Raw genomic sequence first — 17,991 nt, 5'->3', positions numbered from 1 at the left:
AGGACCGTTTCTACATATAGCTGTCACATCGTGGCCCTCTGAGGACTCGACAACAAGTAGCACATTTATCCATACACTCTGAGGTTTCCATATAGTCACTGAAACATGGATGCCTACCTTGGGTTTTGAGAACAGTATTAAAGTTATGAGCCATCATCGGAAGGTTGCAGTCACTTGGTACAGGCTATCCTATTCTGGACAGCACTTACACCAGAAATTACTACGGAAAGGCATAAAAATCTGTGGTCTGGTTTATGCAAAATAGTCCTAATACTGGCAAAGCCATTTAGCTAACATCCAAAATTAGCATGATCAATTCAACTGTGCCCCTGGAATGTCAAATGTTCTGGCTGAGCATTTTATTGGCTTTATCGGTGAGAAAGTGTTGAATAAAGTCCTTTCCCTCCATGGAAGAAGCAAGCCAGAGAAAGCTACATTAGACATAAGCAGACTTCCACTTTAAAGCAACACAAAAATTATTACCTCTTAATATCCTACCACAGTTTACCCTACTAGGGCAGGAAAATCTATACAGCCTAACAAAGGATGCCAGATGGAAAATTCCACAGAGCTCAATTAGCTCACTGCTATTCCTGGATGACTGATACTAATGCAACTGTAAGATGAAGATTTTTTTTTTCTAACATTAATTTTTACTTTAGTTCTTAATTATTAAAGGTATAATTATTGCTCAGTGCAAAAAAGTATAAGACAGGAAGTAGTGCTCTGATTTCAGCTGAGAAAACTAAAATAAACATTATTTTCTCCTGCTACAAAGGATACTTAAATGAACAGTTTGATTTTTTGTGTGTGTATTACTTCATGATGTATAATGGTTTCATAAATTTTATGTGAAACTAAAAGAAAAATAGTAAAGACACTCAAGGTAGAAGAGAGAGTAATCAGACGTACACGTAAGCAAAGCTGAAGCTGAATGTCTAGAGAATGCTGAGAACCTGCAGAAAAATATTACTGCCTGAAGACAGTGATTAGTAAAACCAAAATGAACAGTAAAAAAAAAAAATCAAAGGCTTGTGAAATTCATATGAAGAACAAATGAGACAGCCTCACTCAACTACAGATAACAGCAGACAAATCAGCTAGATTTCCAAGGATTAGGATACAGGCATTTCATATTTATTTTGTGAAAGGTTAAGTAATGTTCCCACTTACCCCTGGCAAAAATATACCACACAGAGAGGCTTTCCCAGGCTACTTTGAAATGAAAAAGAAACAGCCTCACTTCCTCATCCAGCACCAAAATATACTTTACTTTGGCTTTGTTTTTCTTATTTTTATTTTAATACTCAACCCTCCTCACTCGTGTTGGAAAAGAAGACATGTTTTGACACTGACATTGCTTTAGCTTTCTAAAAGAACGAACTGATACGGATTAAAACAATTACTGTCTTGCCAGCTAGTCACATCAAGAGTCACTCCTAGACATACAAAATGTGAAACCACACAACTTGCACTCCATGTCAAGAAGATGCATTCACTAAATTCTGCTTTTTGTTTTCACAAGACAACTCCCTGTGCCTCACACTTTCTGTTACTGCATTGCAAGATAACCACTTTGTGGCTCTTAATGTCAGGTACAGCCTCCTTTAATTGTTTCAAGATCTAGGAGTACTCTCAAACAAAACTTCACTTGAAGGCTTTTTGCATTCTCTCACAAGAAAAGCCTTAAGACATTAAGTCAGTTTGGAACAGCCTTCATTTTTTCTTTCAAAAAAATTTACAGTAAATTCTGTATTTTCCACAGAAACCCTCAACACAAGTTGCATATATGTGATTTTCCAGGGTGGAAAAAAAAAACATTAATTCATTCAAACATATCAAACTACAAAATGTTTCATAATTCTTTCAGTACCACAGTTTTTCCACTTTTCAAGTGGAAAATAAACTCCTCACTGGTAAAATTTGCTTTACCACATCCATGAAAAACCTACCCAACTACAAGTACGTTGAGTTTCTGAAAGGGGGCAAAAAATCTTCACACACAATCACGGATAACACAGTATTTAAAATGTAACGGAGCACTCTGATGATCCTATCTTCTTCTAGCATGATGGAGTGGAATTGATGCTAAAAGACAAAGTTGTCCATTAACATATTTATCCACTGCCAGTCACCGTGATCAAGCATCAGCTGAGACAAGATGTCTGACAAAGCAGACAACTGAAGAGTGGTGCTGAAAAGAGCAACTTGCTCTGAAGAATAAGAAAATGCTGCAACCTAGCTTGGGGAAAAAGGATGAGGAAAAAGCAGGATGGGAAGGCTGTGATTAGAAAGAGGAAGAAGCAGCACAAGCAGTAACATGGAGAAGAGCTGCAGACTAACTGGACATGGAATGTGTGCATCAGAAGGAACAAGAAAACTGAGCAGATGAGATAAGTGAGAACAAGAGTTAGACCTATGGTGGGTGGGATAAAGTGTGCTGGGAGAAATGTCAGAATGAGGGAAAAACATAAGAATAGGAGCAAGAGAAACTGGGACAAGAAGCTAAGATGATGGGAAACAGACACACAAGGCGTCTGACTGCATGCCTGAGAGACAGATCTGCTTTAGAATTACAACAGGTACCTATCTGTGATGAGGAGCCCTGAAACAGCCCAATACTACACGCAATAAATGAGTGTATACAAATACGAGAACAGTTTCCTGTTCCTAGAGGAACAGGAAAATGAAGTTCTAAAATGGAAGAGCTTCACAATTACATTATCACAACAAGGCTACATAGGCAACCTTTGTTCTGACATTTCTGAACTTCTGTAAGCTAACCATAACAACTTAATAAAGTTATGTTAAGGCCATTTTTGCCGTATTTTTTAAAATTTTAAGGCACGTTTCTTTCTCACATACTATTTTACAAATTAGCAAGGATAAAAAAAGAACTAAGAATAATCACAAGAAAATTTAATTTAAATATTGTGAGGGCAGTAATAGAAAATAATCTCTCAACAGGAAGAAGAGACCCTATAGACACTTCTTATGTAGTGTCCTGAGAAACAACAGTCTCTGCTCTGCAACTGAAATGCATGAACACAAAGGCTAAGAAGAAATGAAGAAAATAATTCAGCTGAACACCCAGAAGGTGTATCACCTGCAAAGAATTCTAAAAAATGGATTGGGCCGATAGAAGAAACTATTTGGCCTGACATTTGTTCCATAGCTACTATTCAAGCTACAAAACAATTTGTATTCTCAGACAACAGTGTTGCTTCAAACAGTTGGAAACCCGGATATTTAATCTTCTATCTTACGGATATTTCCATTTCATAAAACCAAATTAATAAAATTATTAGAACCTGGTGTGTTTTAAAGTGCTTTGCCATTAGCAAAAAAAGCAAACTCATAAAATGAAGAGTGTTGATTTTAAACGGTAAAATATTTTGGCAGAAATGATGAAGAGACAACTGTTTCCATAGTCTTTAACAGCATGATTTAGCATTTTTAAGATTTTTTCACCATGTGAAAAGCTCCAAGTATCTAAAAGTGTAGGTGTACAAGTATCTTACCAGCTACTGGTAAATCCAGCTTCGCTCGTTTCAATTCTGATATAGAATTTTGGAGCTGCTCTATTACAAAGTCATCTTCATAGAAGAAATCCTTAGCTAGAGTCTCCTGCAGAAATTCTACAAGCTCTTCCATTTGTAATTTCATCAGATGCTCTACAAGAAGAAAATAGTATTATGAATAAAAATATCTTGTGATTATGACCATTAAACTTCAGAAATGTACGTAAAATATTAGATGTTCTTATTGTCAAAGCAGAATGAAAAGGCTTATTAGTTAAGCAGGAAATAGAATTCTACATTAAAAAATCTGTAGAATGCATCAGAAATTCACTTGCAACTTTGAATGTAAGTGCTTTCTACTAATCATTCTCTACTAGGAACAATGTTTCCCAAAAAGGTGCATCTTCACACAACTAAATGCAAGTCATCTGCCTTTATCCTGCTTAAGTTATATCCAATATTTTCAGCTCTTCATTTTTCAGCCTGCATCCCTGACTTACACAACACTGGCATAGACCTTTACAGAATACATCATGTCTCTGTTTGAAAGGTTTGAAAGCAGTAAAACAGTTTAAAAATTGACATTTAAGGTATTCTGATTCACAACTGAATTAAACTTCGAATGAAATCATTGTGGCAGTTCACACTTTAGTACCAATGTGTTGGGCATTTTTTGCTGCTTCAATTAATACAGGTTATATTTTGAAAGTCATTTTACAGTTATCAGATTTTCTCCCTTTTACATAGCTGTAAGGCCATGTTTCCCACACAAACATATTTTGCTTGCTAGGCTGTAACCCCATACCCATACTGTTACTTTAAGCCTACATATGCCATCAAAAGTTCCAGAATGCTAAACTTCTATACACAAACCATCAAAAATGCTTTTGCCACTGTAATAAAAATTCTCTTGACATGTATTACGCAATGGAACTTGGATTGCACAGCCATACATTCAATGTTTTTAATGGAAGATAATACAAGTAAGGACCGGAAAATAAATCAGAATCCATCTTCTGTCAACTTCTATGCAAGTCCTCTCATCTCTCCTCTGTTGCCATAAAATAACTCTTGGTGTTTTGATCATAGACGAAGTTGCTACGTACTTGCTAAGAAAGCAAACCTCCACCCAGAAGTTTTGCTCAGGTCTTTCCATAAGAAGAACAGCGAACACAGAAAAATTTCAAGCAGATGTCTATTTGCAAATAAAGACAATAAATCAAAATGCTAAGCCTAACAATTTGCCCCCAAATGTTTAGCTGTTCAAAGTACAATTAAGAAATATAATGTTTTTCAAAGCTGTTTATGAACATCCTAATGAACACACTGCAGTAAGACAATGATGCAGCATTACTACAGGTTAAGGAGGATAAGCTAGCAAACAAAACTCCAATTCTGCAAAGAGCTCCGTGTTGACCTCTGAATTTACATGACTCTCTGTGAAATAAAAAGCCAAAGTCCCACAGGACTTTGTCAAACTTGAGCTACAATATCTCCTGAGAAATGCCCAAGAATATTTAGAAGGTAACACGGATCTTCAAAATTGGAGCTTAATGTGCTAAATCACTATGGGAAGCCATGCAGGCATAAATGCTTTGGACAATTCTGTTCAAAAGTTCTATCTTATTTTCCCTGTAGGCAAGGTATGGAAGAAAAGGCCATCCAACCTACGGAAAAGATGAATTTTAATGACATTCTTGGACAAAAATCAGTATAAAAATGAGATATACACTGATGATTCTTCACTGCTGAATTGTTTGCTGATAGAGTTTCAGGTATTTAGGGGCACAAGACATCACCTTTTCTGGATTCTTTTAGCACTATTTTATTAAATGAAATCCTGTAGTGGCTAGCAAGCCATTTCTAAACCATGGAACTAGATCATTTTTTTTCCCCATTTTTTAATCAGCACCACAGCTCAACCTATGTCGATGTTTAATTAACTTTCTTTCTGTGATAGATATTTTATTTCTCTGAGATACTTGCATTCAAATACCAATACAGAAAAATATACAAGTTTTTAAAGTCCTATGCTTAACTGTACTTGTCTAATCATTTAACATAATTATGATTTTTAGGCAAGTGTAATACCATCTAGAAGCCCACTGCCAATATAATACAATTTTTCTTGGGCAATCACACATTAATGAACGAACGATTTTGCTCTATTTTTTCATGAGGAGAGAAAGACGCTTGTAAAAAACAGCATAAAGCAAACAGGAAACTAAGATTTTAACACAAAGGCTACACAAAATAAGAATGAAACCAGATGAATGTATGTTTAGCATTCAAATATTTGAGAGATTTCTTACTTCTATGTAGCTTCATAATTGTGTATGACATAGCAGTGAGAACCCGCTCTCCTTCAAGTATGTAGATATCCCATAACCTGAGGCTTAATGTAAAGGGGGTCTGCAATGAAAGAACCAAGCAACAGTGTGAAAACAGTCTGTCCCAACCCTGGATTAGAAATAGAAGATGTAGAAAATGGAAAGTATACTCACACGATCAAGGAAACATTGGAAAAACCATTTTGTTGTGTAAAAGCTAGTGGACATCTCCTGTGAGTCCTGTAAAAAACACAAAAGTTTTAAAAATATTCACAAACGAACAAAAAAAAAGTTCTTCTGTATTATTAAATGCAGCGATAATGAATATATAAGCAATATACAAAACCAGATACTATGCCAGCCATAATCTGTATCACCTCAATCACATGAAATTATTTTTGCATTTGCAGTTAGTATACAGGCCTTTCAGCACTCATATACATTATCAAACAATCCTTTTGGGATTGCTATATATTTTTTTCCTGAAACATGAAAATCTCAAAAATCAGAGTACTACAACATTTCTTGATAAGAATCATTATCATGTGCTTTAAAAATTAAAATTACAACTTCCATTTCAGAGCCAAGTCAGTTACAGAACTGCTGTTTTTTGTAGTTGTTAAAATTTTTGCAAGGATTTGCTAAAGGATTTTTTCTTTTAAAAAAGTACAAGATTGTCTTCTAGGACTAATTTGGGCTTGACCTCCCAACATTTTTCTTTTTTTTAAACCAGATCTGCCTAATGCAACGTTATGAGCTAGTATTACAGCATGTTGTTAAAAAAGATATTAAATTCTAGTTTACAAGACATGAAGCACACATTAGATGCTATTCATCACTGCCAAGGTGCTAGGTTGTTCTCAAATTTTGGGTGTTTTTTTCCTTAGGGAGATAAAAACACCAAAACAGAAAATAATATAGTCCTGGGAAGGCAATGTTTGTAAACAGCTCTCTTCAAAGTGATCTCTTTGAAGATGTTGCTGCAGCTGAGCAGTTCTTACACTACTGTTTAAGATATGGAGAAGGATTCTTGCAGACCTAACCAGACTGTAAAAGAAAATTCTTTATAACTAATAGGAGAACATTTTCTTCCCACTAGAAAAATAAAATATGGCCATTATTCTTTGTTTGGAATAAATACAGACAAAATTAATAAAAAGTTAAGTGCTATTTCTTGTTTAAGAGCATTAGAAGAGATGTTGTGCAACATTTACCTTTGAGAAAATACTACTCTATCCAAATTTTATAAGGACCATCAACTCCTCTTATAAGAACTTTTTAAATAGAGACTAAAAATAAGGCAGCAAGCTGTAAAATAGTATTCCATTTATTGTGCTATAACTACTTACCAAATGCTGCTTAAGTTTGGACAAAAATTTTTTCAGTATTTTGTCGTGATGTTCTTGAAACCTCAATAGTTTTGGAAAACCAGGAATAAAAAAACCTAAAAGAAGAATTTGAGCATGTAACAGGTTTATGTACCATAAAAATGACAGAAATATAAGACAAAAAAGAAATTCAGAGCTCTGAGAACATTACTCTTCTACAGACCACTGGATCTGAACAGATATTCATAGCAGTATTATTATGTCCGTGTATGGATACACACATACTCCTGCCTAAGTGACTACAGTGAAACATCAACGCCTTTGCTTGATGACTATTATCAGATTAATGATGGTAGCTGATTTAAGTTTGCTTCAATCCTACACTTGTCTACTTCACGTGGATTTGCAGAAACCCAAATTTTAATTATTTTTTAAGAAAACAGGAAACCCTAAACTGCTAAAAGCACAAAGACATAAATCAGGAATATGCCCTGCAAATTCACGATAGAAAAGCAAAGAGTGTAGGCAGCTACTCGAAATGCCTGCACAGAAGAAAAGGTCATAAAGACAGATGAGGGGTATTCTACCAAGGCAAATATCACAAATTTACAGCATAATGTAAAGACAGCTTGCTAACACAAGTGAAACTAAGGGCATATATAAAATCTTGAGTAGCTTTATGGATAATATACTAGGAAAGTAAAGCGCTAAGATTCTCTTCCACTTGTTTTCAGAAAAGCTAAGAGAAAAACTCAGATCAAAATCATAATACTACTCAGACAACTTGAGAAATGTAAAACACAGCTACACCGCAGGATAAAAGACCATTCAAAGGAGATCTTTTGAAAAGCTGAAGTTATGTTCAAGTCAGAAAAACAGTAATGATCAAACACCAGTAGCATAAAAATATGAAAAAGTAAGCTTCCCTCCAAAAAGAACTTAAAAAAGGAAAAACAAATCCACACTAATAAACCTATTTTCAAATACCTTCAAAGCAGAAAGCTTGACAGAGTATTGTAGGTTCAACTGTTTATCAAGACTTGTTGAAAGTGCCCAACAATCATAAGGCCCATACACAAGTTAAATTTCTGTACGGAAGACAGTGAAGATTTTCCCAAGTCAGGATCCTAAACAGCTCTAAAAGAACTGAAGGATCAACTACCTGAAAAACCTATTTTATGAAATCTCTTGCTTAAAATACCAGAGGCCTGGAAAGTGGCTGAGATGACATCACCTATTTTAAGTAAGTTTTCACTCCAGTATCTGTTAAGAGAAAAATAGCAGAAACTATTACAACAGGGAAAAGTGGACACACAGATGGATACTGAGCATCAGAGAAGAATCAATATGGCTTTTACAAAAAGAGATCATGTCCCAAATCTACAGGACTTCCTTTGAAGAAATGAGCGAGCATGTAAAGACAGAGAGCAGTGGATATTGCCTACTTGGCTTTCTCCAAAGGTACTTGATTGGTTCTGTCAGCAAAGTGGCTTTATCTCTTCAGTCCATCTCCTAAAGCAGCTTATCCAATGAGTTAATAGGTAGTACAATGCAAGAGACAAAAAAGCTTCACAGCAGAGAGTAATGACCCATGAAGTTACACAAGAGCTTGTGCTGGGCTCTATGCTGTTTGACGTGTGGCATTTGTCCACATTGTGAGCAAGCTGAAGTCCTAGCCATCCTAAAAGAGTAATGGAAAATCTGGGAAAGGTTACGAAGGGACAGAAATTATCAACGCATGCAACCAGTTCAGTGTCAATGAGATTATAATACTAGGTCAGATCAGCCAAGAGGAAAGATCACCTAAAGAAAAAGCCAACTTCCATGAGCATCTGTTGCTGGTCACCATGAGATAAAGGGAATGTGGCTAAATAAATTATTTAGTACGGCAATTTAATATTCCTAGGATTAAAAAAAAAAAAAAAAAAATAGCAACCAAAAGCCAGTTCTTTCTAGTTACCAATTATGCAATTCAGCACACAGATTATAAGATATAAGATTTACTCCCTGATTCATACAGGTTTAGTACTTCAGAGACACAAATTTATATGTCAGGTTGCACATTACTAATATAGGCAAGGTGCTTGTTTTTTTTGTTCAATATGAACAGTGAATGACTACACCTGCCTGTCTAACATCATGATGATGTTAGATGAACCCTCTTGGTTCACCACAGCAAGTTCAAATGGTGACTACAAAAATTAGCAAGGGACATTCATGGTAGAGTTCTCCATTACCATCACATTCCAAGGTCGGGACTTTTTTTTTCTTTTTTTTTTTTTTAATAAAAAGGAGTTGTAGACCAACCAGTAAGACTTAAAATCTGGAAAAAGTTTACAAATCCTGTTTAACAGTCTATAGCATCTTAAAAAGGTGACTACATCTATGTGAAGCCCCCATGTATCAAAATTAGATCAACTGATTTGGTATACTAGTTGATCTAAACTCTTTCTCCAAAAAAAATTAAAAATTTTCATCACTGAGAAGCTCATCCTTCTACGCAGTTTTATTTTTATAGCTTTTGGTTACTACTAAATCTAGAGATATTGGCTTCTGTAAGATTGCCTTAGTATGTGTTACCATTGCGTAAATCTCCAAGCAAGCCCTTGTCTCTTTTTGAATTCAAATTTCTTGTATGACATTGCTCTCTTCATCAGAAGACTTTTTTTTTTTTTCCTTCCCAGCTTTTTGGTCAAAAAGGCAATGGCTTTGAGGAAGTGCAAACAGAAAAATAGCCAAGTAGCACATTGTGCCAGACTCCAGGAGCTCTGAACAAAATAGGAAGCTGCCATGGTATGTGAAAGCCTTAAGCAGGGAAAAGGAACCAGAACCTGTTGGGAATGTTAAAAATCCCAAATGCTAAATAACATATTTTTTTTCAAGCTCCCAAGAGCTACAGCTTTCTGAATCACTCATTAATGACAGATGCTGGAATTCCTAGAGATGCTCTATCCCTGTGGGCAAGCAATATGCACAGGTCATACTGAATTTCACACGGAAAGAGAGAACAACCAATAACACAAAAGTAACAAGACAGTGAGAGCAGGAAATGCTGCATGAGGGAAAGAGAAAACCAAGAAAGTCGAGATTAATGCTCACAGTGGGAAACAAGCAGAAGGAGTTGGAAACCACGGTGCAATTAGAAATCTATGATCTAATCGCTACCACGGCACCGTGGTGGGATGAATCACACAGCTGGAACATTGCAGTGGAGGGCTGCAAGCTTTACGGGAGAGACAGGCAGGGAAAGAAGGGTGGGCGCATCATCCCCTACATAAAGAAATGGGTAGATTGTGAAGAGTTCCCTCTGAGAAACTCCAGGAAGCATCATGCTCATGGGCTGTCATCCTCCTGGGGGATTTCAACCACCCAGATGTTTGCAGGGAAAGCCACATAGCAGACAGTGAGCAATCCAGGTGACTTCTGGAGTGTGTAGAGGGCAAATTCCTCATCCAGGTATTAGACAACCCAGCCAGAGGACAAGTATTACTGGACCTGGTACTCACCATTGCAGAAGAGCTCTTTAAAGAGGTTAAGACTGGAGGAAGCCTAAATTGCAGTGCTCACACCCTGGTTGATTTTGTGATCTCGAGGGATATGAGCCTGGCTAAGAGCAAAGTCAGACCCTGAATTTTAGAAAAGTGAACTTCCAGCTGTTCAACGAATTAGTGGATAAGATCCCATGGGACACGATCCTTAGGGGCAGAGGATCTGATCAGAGACGGCAACTCTTTAAGGATATTTTCCTTGCAGCACAAGAGCTCTCTCTTTTTCCGTATGTAATAAATTAAAAAAGGAAGGTAGGAAATTGGCATGGCTGAAGCAGGATCTGCTGCTCAAACTGAGGCAAAAGGAGGAAATGCACAGATGGTGGAAACAGGGCTGGGTGCCCTGGAAAGAGTACGGAAACGCTGTCTGTACAGGGATGGGATCAGGAAAGCCAAGGCACTGACAGAACTAAATTTGGCAAGGGATGCAAAGAGCAACAAGAAGGGGTTCTACAGGTACACTGGAAAAAAGAAAGACTAGGGAGAGTGTAGTGCCTCTGACAAATGTAGACTGAGAACTGGTAACAACAGACATGGAGAAAGCTGAGGTACTTAAAAACTACTTTGCCTTGGTCTTCGCTGGTAGTCTTAAACTAAAAGAGGATAGATTTAGATTAGACATCAGGAAGAAATTCTTTGTTATAAGAGTGGTGAGGCACCCCATCTCTGGAGGTGTTCAAGGTCAGGTTGGGTGGGGCCTTGGCCAACATGATCTAGTGGGTGGCATCCCTGCCTATGGCAGAGGGGTTGGAACTAAATGGTCTTTAAGGTCCCTTCCAACCCAAGCCATTCTGTGATACTGGTTTTTGTATATATATGTACAAAAAAATAGACATATTGTACAAAATATAGACATATTTATTTATTTTTAAACTACGGATTCCTGTCATGCCAAGTGATGGCATAGCCAAAATGCTATTTAACATATTCTGTATCGGGTTTCTTTTAGTATTATCCTGCTATATAGACATCTATATAACCAGCTTTCAACTAGTTACATTTTCTTAAGAGATTAAGAAATGCATCATCTGATTTTCATCAAGAACTATTTGGAAGATACCCCCATACAAAAGCAATTACTTAAAAGTATGAGTGAGCTTCTGTAACATCCAGTGGCACCTCAGGATAAAGCTCCAGTTATGTCTTACTTTGAACATATACATAGAACAGCACAGCTCCATTTTCAAATAATTTACAACTTAAATAGGGTTGGTTGAAACCTAATATATACTAAGTGATGTGAGACTCCGTACCATGCATAGCGTGCTTCGGACCCGAGAGCAGTTTCACCAAGGCCCAGAAGGCATCTTCTTCATTCATGTACATAAGGAGTAAAGCTGTGATCTGGCTCATTCCCTGACAGTATCCAACTTCCTGAAAATTAGAAAATGAGAAATATTAAAATCCTGAAAGCAAAAGACCCCAACCTATGAGTTGTTAAGTTTTCTTTCAAGTAGGGTAGCAAAGAAGCCGCCTGCCCTGATGGTATAGATTCTCTAACCTTGGTGCCAGCACAAACATTTAATTTTTAAATATTTAAAATATTGATAGATAGAAGGGATGACATACAACCATCAATCTGAAAAGTAAACTTTAGGTTTGGATTGCTCATTAGGACCCTCTATTGATTCACAAAATCAGTTTTAATATTAACAATTTCTAGTAATTAGATCATTTTACTTCAGAATGGATGTATTTTCCATTTAGTTGCAATTTGCCTCTGGAACAGAGGAAGTTGTTTTGGTTTGTTTACCATCATGGCACCATTTGATAACACAGGAGTTTTCAGGAGTGACCTATAACTATAAACCTGTTCAAGTGTAGCAGCAATGTGCTATTAAATGTGAAGAAAAAGAAATCTTGTTCCAGAGATAAATTTGAGCATCCCTTCCGCTATTAATTTTGACTCTTATGGCAGGAACCAACTGTCACTATCATCGCACTGCTCAGATAGCCCCACTGATAAAACATTTCTAAGGAGAATGAATTAATAGTTGAATATGGGTTTTCAAATTTAAATCTTATTAAAAAGAGCTTTGTTCTAGAGATAAAACCAAAGCATAAGAGAACTGTGACACATTAAGAAAAATGCAACATAAAAGCAAATTGAAAACTCACTACAGTATTCCCATCACCTATATTGTAACAGTTGATTTTAAGCGGTATTTTTCATGCAATTTGAAGATATTAATCCAATATTCCACCAAAGATATATAAAGTAAGTTCCTCCTTCCAGAGTTTTATTTCTCAGTGTTTGAAACTTGCAACAAAATGCTTGAGGTAACTCAGTAAGTGAAAGACAACAAATTCTAGCAATGAAATTTATGGGCTAAGGAACTGTGAGGAAACAAACAGAAGCAGGAAAGAAAAGCCACATTTCCTAGAACTTTGAAAAATGAAATGAAGTGGTATTTAATTAGTGCTTAGCTTCACTTCCTTACTCTTAACATTATGTATTTTACATCAAATTGTAAGGCGTCAGTGATGGATGTAAAATGGAAGATGTACAAAGATAATCAAAATGGACACAGTGAAGGCAGGAGGCAGTGCATGAAACACAGTTAAATGTGGACATGATCGTATTTCTCTTTCTTCTATTTTTAGCATACAGCCAAAAGACATTACAAAATAGGTAAGTTTCTAACCCTTACGACATAGTCTAGAAACTCCACTTCAAGAAATCCTCATTCAGGATTACAGCCAAGACCAAATTTAGTACCAGAATGTACTCTGACACATGCATTGGAGCATACCTAAAAGAGGGCTTAAGTAAAGAAGATGCAACCTTTAAAACCATTTCCATTTGTCAGAACCCTCCAGGCTACAAAATATGCCTGCTTACTCCAACCTTTCTGCAGCGTGTTTTCCCTCCCATTATTCACATGATCTTAACTGGAGACATATAATACAATGGGGGAAAATATCAGTAGTATAAAACTCCAGCACAAATTCATTTTTTTTATTAGACACATACTTAATTGCAGTCAAAGTGTGTGCACTGTTCAGTCTGCCCACTACGATACTCATAATCAAGATGTTTTCTTTCATTTTAACTTCAGTAGCTCAAAACGTGTCAACAGACAAATCACGTATTTTTCTGTACTTCCAAAGGTCTCTGAAATGTGTTTTTTTTTGAGGAGAAAGAGGATACAGAATTGCAAATTATCTTACAGCATGTTCAGAGAAACCAAGTGTGAAAGTACACAACTTACCGTATTATATATGGAATACGCAGCTAAAACGTGGAATAAAGATTGTTGCCTGGAGAAAGATGTAGAAAATGAAAATGCTGTAATATTGTTTTTTTTTTTGTAAAAACAGAAACACATAAAATTAGTGAACTATGTTTTGGAAACCTGTTTCTCCAATTTAACTCATCTAGCACTAAAGAGCAGGACAAAAACCAATCCTACAGTTCTGTGTGCTTCTGATTGTAAACCAAACATAAAATTTAGCAGTCTTCTGATTTTTGCATGTTGAAAGATTCAACATCTCATCTGCAATACCTGGAGGAGACAATGGCATCAGACCACTATTTTTACAAGCAGGGGAAAAGTGAAACACAGGACGGGACTCCTTTCAAATGGATTTATCCTAAGTGACAAACTTTAAGCACCCCACAGCTGATTTCTGTTTGCAGAACGCTAACAGCTGTTACTGATTGCAAACAGTCATGTACAACTGAAATGCACAAAGCAGGCACAAAGGTGTCTTAATCTTGGTACCCAAATTAAAAGCTACTTTTGTGACTGCTTTCTGTCAAACTGAAGGAAAACAATTCCAACTCTGACTCTCCATCCTATGGCTCAGTCCTCCAGAGCGGACTGATCTCTGTAATTCTAACTTTGAAGTATGTAAACAGCTTGGTATAAGTCTTTTGCTTTCTGTAAAAACAGATTAAGTCACCTGGTACTAAATCGTGAAAGTAGTAGGACAAAAATATATGAACTGCACTCTTCTCAAAATGGGACATCAGAGTGGATAATGGTGGAGAATTCTCTCTTTTTTTTCTTTTTTTTTTTCCTTTTTTAAACTCGCACCTACTTTCTGTGATTTGTTGTGAACTTGGAAACATGAATGACTACTTTCAACTACAACTGATAAAATTTAGCTGCTGAGTTTTGCACGCTGTCTTCTGCACCCAGTCAAATTCCCTCTTCCTGTCACTGATCAAGTGCCCAGAAACAGAAGCTAGCTGGTTGTAAAAAAAAAAGATTAAGCAAAAAAGCTGAGTCTTTTCTATTGAGAAAGAGGATGCACGCTTGAAGAATTTTACCAAAATATCTAGATTAAGGAAGGCATTTTTGTTCACCCTCTTGCAGAAACTGGAGCTTACCCATTTTTTAGTAACCAAAGAAAAGTGTAACCTGAAGTCCTAGATATAAAACTTGAGAATTATTTTACAAGGATAAAATGAAAATTAATAGGTAGGTCCCAAACAGTACACAAATCTTCTGTCATCAGTTAAGGGAATTTGCACCATACGAAAGCGAATATAAGAGCACAATCTCATTCACAGTAAGATACATAAAATAATGGTAATTTCAGAAATATTTACACTAGATGATACCCCTAAAGACCTGCAAAAGAATGACCCTTCAAAATGTACAGTCTACCAAGAAGTCAAACAAGCTATTGATTTGCCTGGGAGACCTTATTTCATTGCTATATAGCAAGACTTCGGAATTTTCATTGCCATCACTAGAAATGCATAATACATGTACAGTAATTCCAAGATCTATTCCAAGTGTGAAATTGCCTCGTGCAGCCAAAGGCTTTTTTGTGGACTCTGAGGACACGCTTACAACACAGCCATAGGGACTGGAGCTGGCTCTGCCTCTGTTAACCCCAAACTGATGGGGTAGTGAGCTTCTGCTTAAACCTAAAATGTGTCCATAAAAACTAACTGAGGCCCAGAAGCACGACAGCCGTTTTTGTTTGTCATTGTGTCGGTACTACTGAGAGGCAAGGCATGTCAGCTCAAGTATAGATAGCACTGCAGAAACATATCAAAACTACAGGGTCTGCACAGAATAGTGCTCTCAGCTTGGGAATTTCTACTTTGTACTCCATCCTGTGCTGCAGCCATTGCAGAAATTTCCCATGCTTGCTTAGAATTTGTCTGCAAAATACCTGGAAGAATAATATAAGAAAATGTTTCTTTTATTATCACATTAAAGCACATAACTCTTTGAGTATTGCCTTTTTGAAAATAGCAGACTACTGTAGAATGTGCCTTGGAAAGAAAAAGAGATTAAAGTGAACTAACACAGTCGCAGAAGGGAAAGAAATACCCTCTTCATCTCAGCAGGGTGCTGATGTGGCATGCTAGCAACAATGCTGATGTTTGTATTGCTACTTAGTTCACTATTAAGCATTTTTAGTGATGACAGCTGCCTAATATTCCTCATCCAATGACAGTAGGAATAACAACATTTTGAAGACATTCAAAAGCATTAAGGCTTGCATTTGTAAATAATTAAATGCTCGCATCTAAAATATTGCTTTGTTTGGTTCTGAGATAGAAAGTAAGAAAGGAGGGATGTAAAATACAAAGGAAAGCTAAAGTCTCTCAGAAGATAAAAGATATCAGATGTAAAAAAATATTTTGTTTTTAAAAATACACAGTTAAGTAAAATGACTGTGTAATACATCTGAATTTATTAGATTGGCATTTCCATTCTTTCTAACAGTTTTTTTGCTTTTTAACATGTAACAATGCGTTTAGAAATGTCTTTCTTTGGAATAATACTGACTACATCATAATACAAAAATACTGGTTGGTTGGAAGTGACCATCTGGTTTTGCAGTAATAATGCTGATTAATTACATCATTACACAGACAACTCTGCTTTGAAAGTCTGGAGTTTACATTCAACATTCTCGGACAGATCAAAGAAGTTAGAGGCAGATCAGAAATGAACCGTAAGACAAAACAAAACATTTAATTTACTTACTTAACACCATATCTGTCTCGAAACATGATATGATCCCTGTATGTTCGATTTACATCAAGATCAATTTGTCTAATGTCTGGTGAAGACCCTCGTGCTTGACACTTCAATTCCTAGGAAAACGGTACAGAACAGAAGATTAAAATTGCAATCTCTAAAATAGCAGAAACCTGCCTGACTGTACAGCTATACTGAAGTATTTGTCATCTCATGATTTCAAATGTTTAATATAGAATGGCAACTCTGAAGACAACAATATCCAAAACACGCATATAAATACATGAATTCTGTAGAGTCTATCACATTCACACAGCACAGAAGTAAAACACTTCTCTAGTCATCCCCTCTGTCTTTATGTTCTAACCAACCTAGTGGTAGAACAGCTCTACTTCAGCACTTGCTTTAATGTTTTACAATTAAATCCAATTTTGTACTTGAATACATTAGGAAGCCTGCACAGGTTGAACTGTCATCTTTTTTTACACCTATGGTAATTTTCTTTTGACATTCATTCATTCTTACTTCTGTACCCAAAAGTCGAGTTTGTGAGACATTTCTAGCTCGCTTCAACATGGTATGGTCAAAATGTTATGTCAGAAAAGGCATTTTTACAGAATACCAGGGATAATCATTCATAAGGCAGAACTCCACAGCTTCTAGTTGCAAGAAAACAAATGAAATTTAAAGACAAAAATAAGAAAAATAAAGGGACAAGCATACAACAATAACAGCCATTCAGTCTGTTGAATACCATCAGCAGCTTTAGGCAAACGAGGAATTACCTGTAAATCAAGGAATCAATTGGCAGCAGCCACTAACCAACATAACACAAATCACAGTCTCAATTTCATGCACCTTTCAGTATAATTTAAAGCACTAACATCCAGAATGATTTGTCCCCCAGACAGAAAAGAAGTAGAGAACAGAAAATTTACAGTTTTAAGATGGTATAAAGACCCAGAGCCTACGATTTGTTGGAATTGCAGAAAAAGAAGCACCCTTGCTATGATGGGAGGCTCTAGTGTGGGCACCCAAAGTTTGAGAAACAGAAAGGGCAAAAGATTAAGAATTGGTGAGTGACTACCCTGCACTGAGAACTGTAAAAAGCTGTCTGACCTACAGCAAAAGCGTGCAGCTTCCTTCTAACTTTAAGGTGTGAAATTTGTATGTGAGAACTGTAACGAGGAGTGTTAATATCACTTAAGGAAATGGGAAAAGCAGACAGCAGTTAAATGAGCTTATCACAAATAAACAAGCTAGGATAATGATGGAAGAAAGTCTACAAAGACATTTTTTGTTTTGCACTTAGC

At 36.4% G+C, this 17,991-nt stretch overlaps 1 protein-coding gene across 7 annotated transcripts in view; it reads right to left on the bottom strand.

Moving 5' to 3' along the window:
• USP6NL (USP6 N-terminal like) overlaps positions 1-17,991 on the bottom strand; it is a 117,607-nt gene that overhangs the window by 10,308 nt on the left and 89,308 nt on the right. For all 7 annotated transcript variants that reach the window (XM_068670046.1, XM_068670048.1, XM_068670047.1 and 4 more), the window contains 7 exons: positions 16,685-16,794; positions 13,940-13,988; positions 11,981-12,101; positions 7,201-7,295; positions 6,026-6,091; positions 5,834-5,933; positions 3,522-3,674 (listed from right to left, as the gene is read on the bottom strand). In XM_068670046.1, the coding sequence (XP_068526147.1) occupies positions 3,522-3,674; positions 5,834-5,933; positions 6,026-6,091; positions 7,201-7,295; positions 11,981-12,101; positions 13,940-13,988; positions 16,685-16,794 (694 nt within the window). The remainder of the gene's footprint in view (positions 1-3,521; positions 3,675-5,833; positions 5,934-6,025; positions 6,092-7,200; positions 7,296-11,980; positions 12,102-13,939; positions 13,989-16,684; positions 16,795-17,991) is intronic.

Source organism: Anas acuta, chromosome 1, assembly GCF_963932015.1.
Source record: "Anas acuta chromosome 1, bAnaAcu1.1, whole genome shotgun sequence".
NCBI lineage: Eukaryota > Metazoa > Chordata > Aves > Anseriformes > Anatidae > Anas > Anas acuta.
The sequence above is the reverse complement of the archived record's forward strand: the minus strand, read 5'-3'. Positions and strand labels throughout refer to the sequence as shown.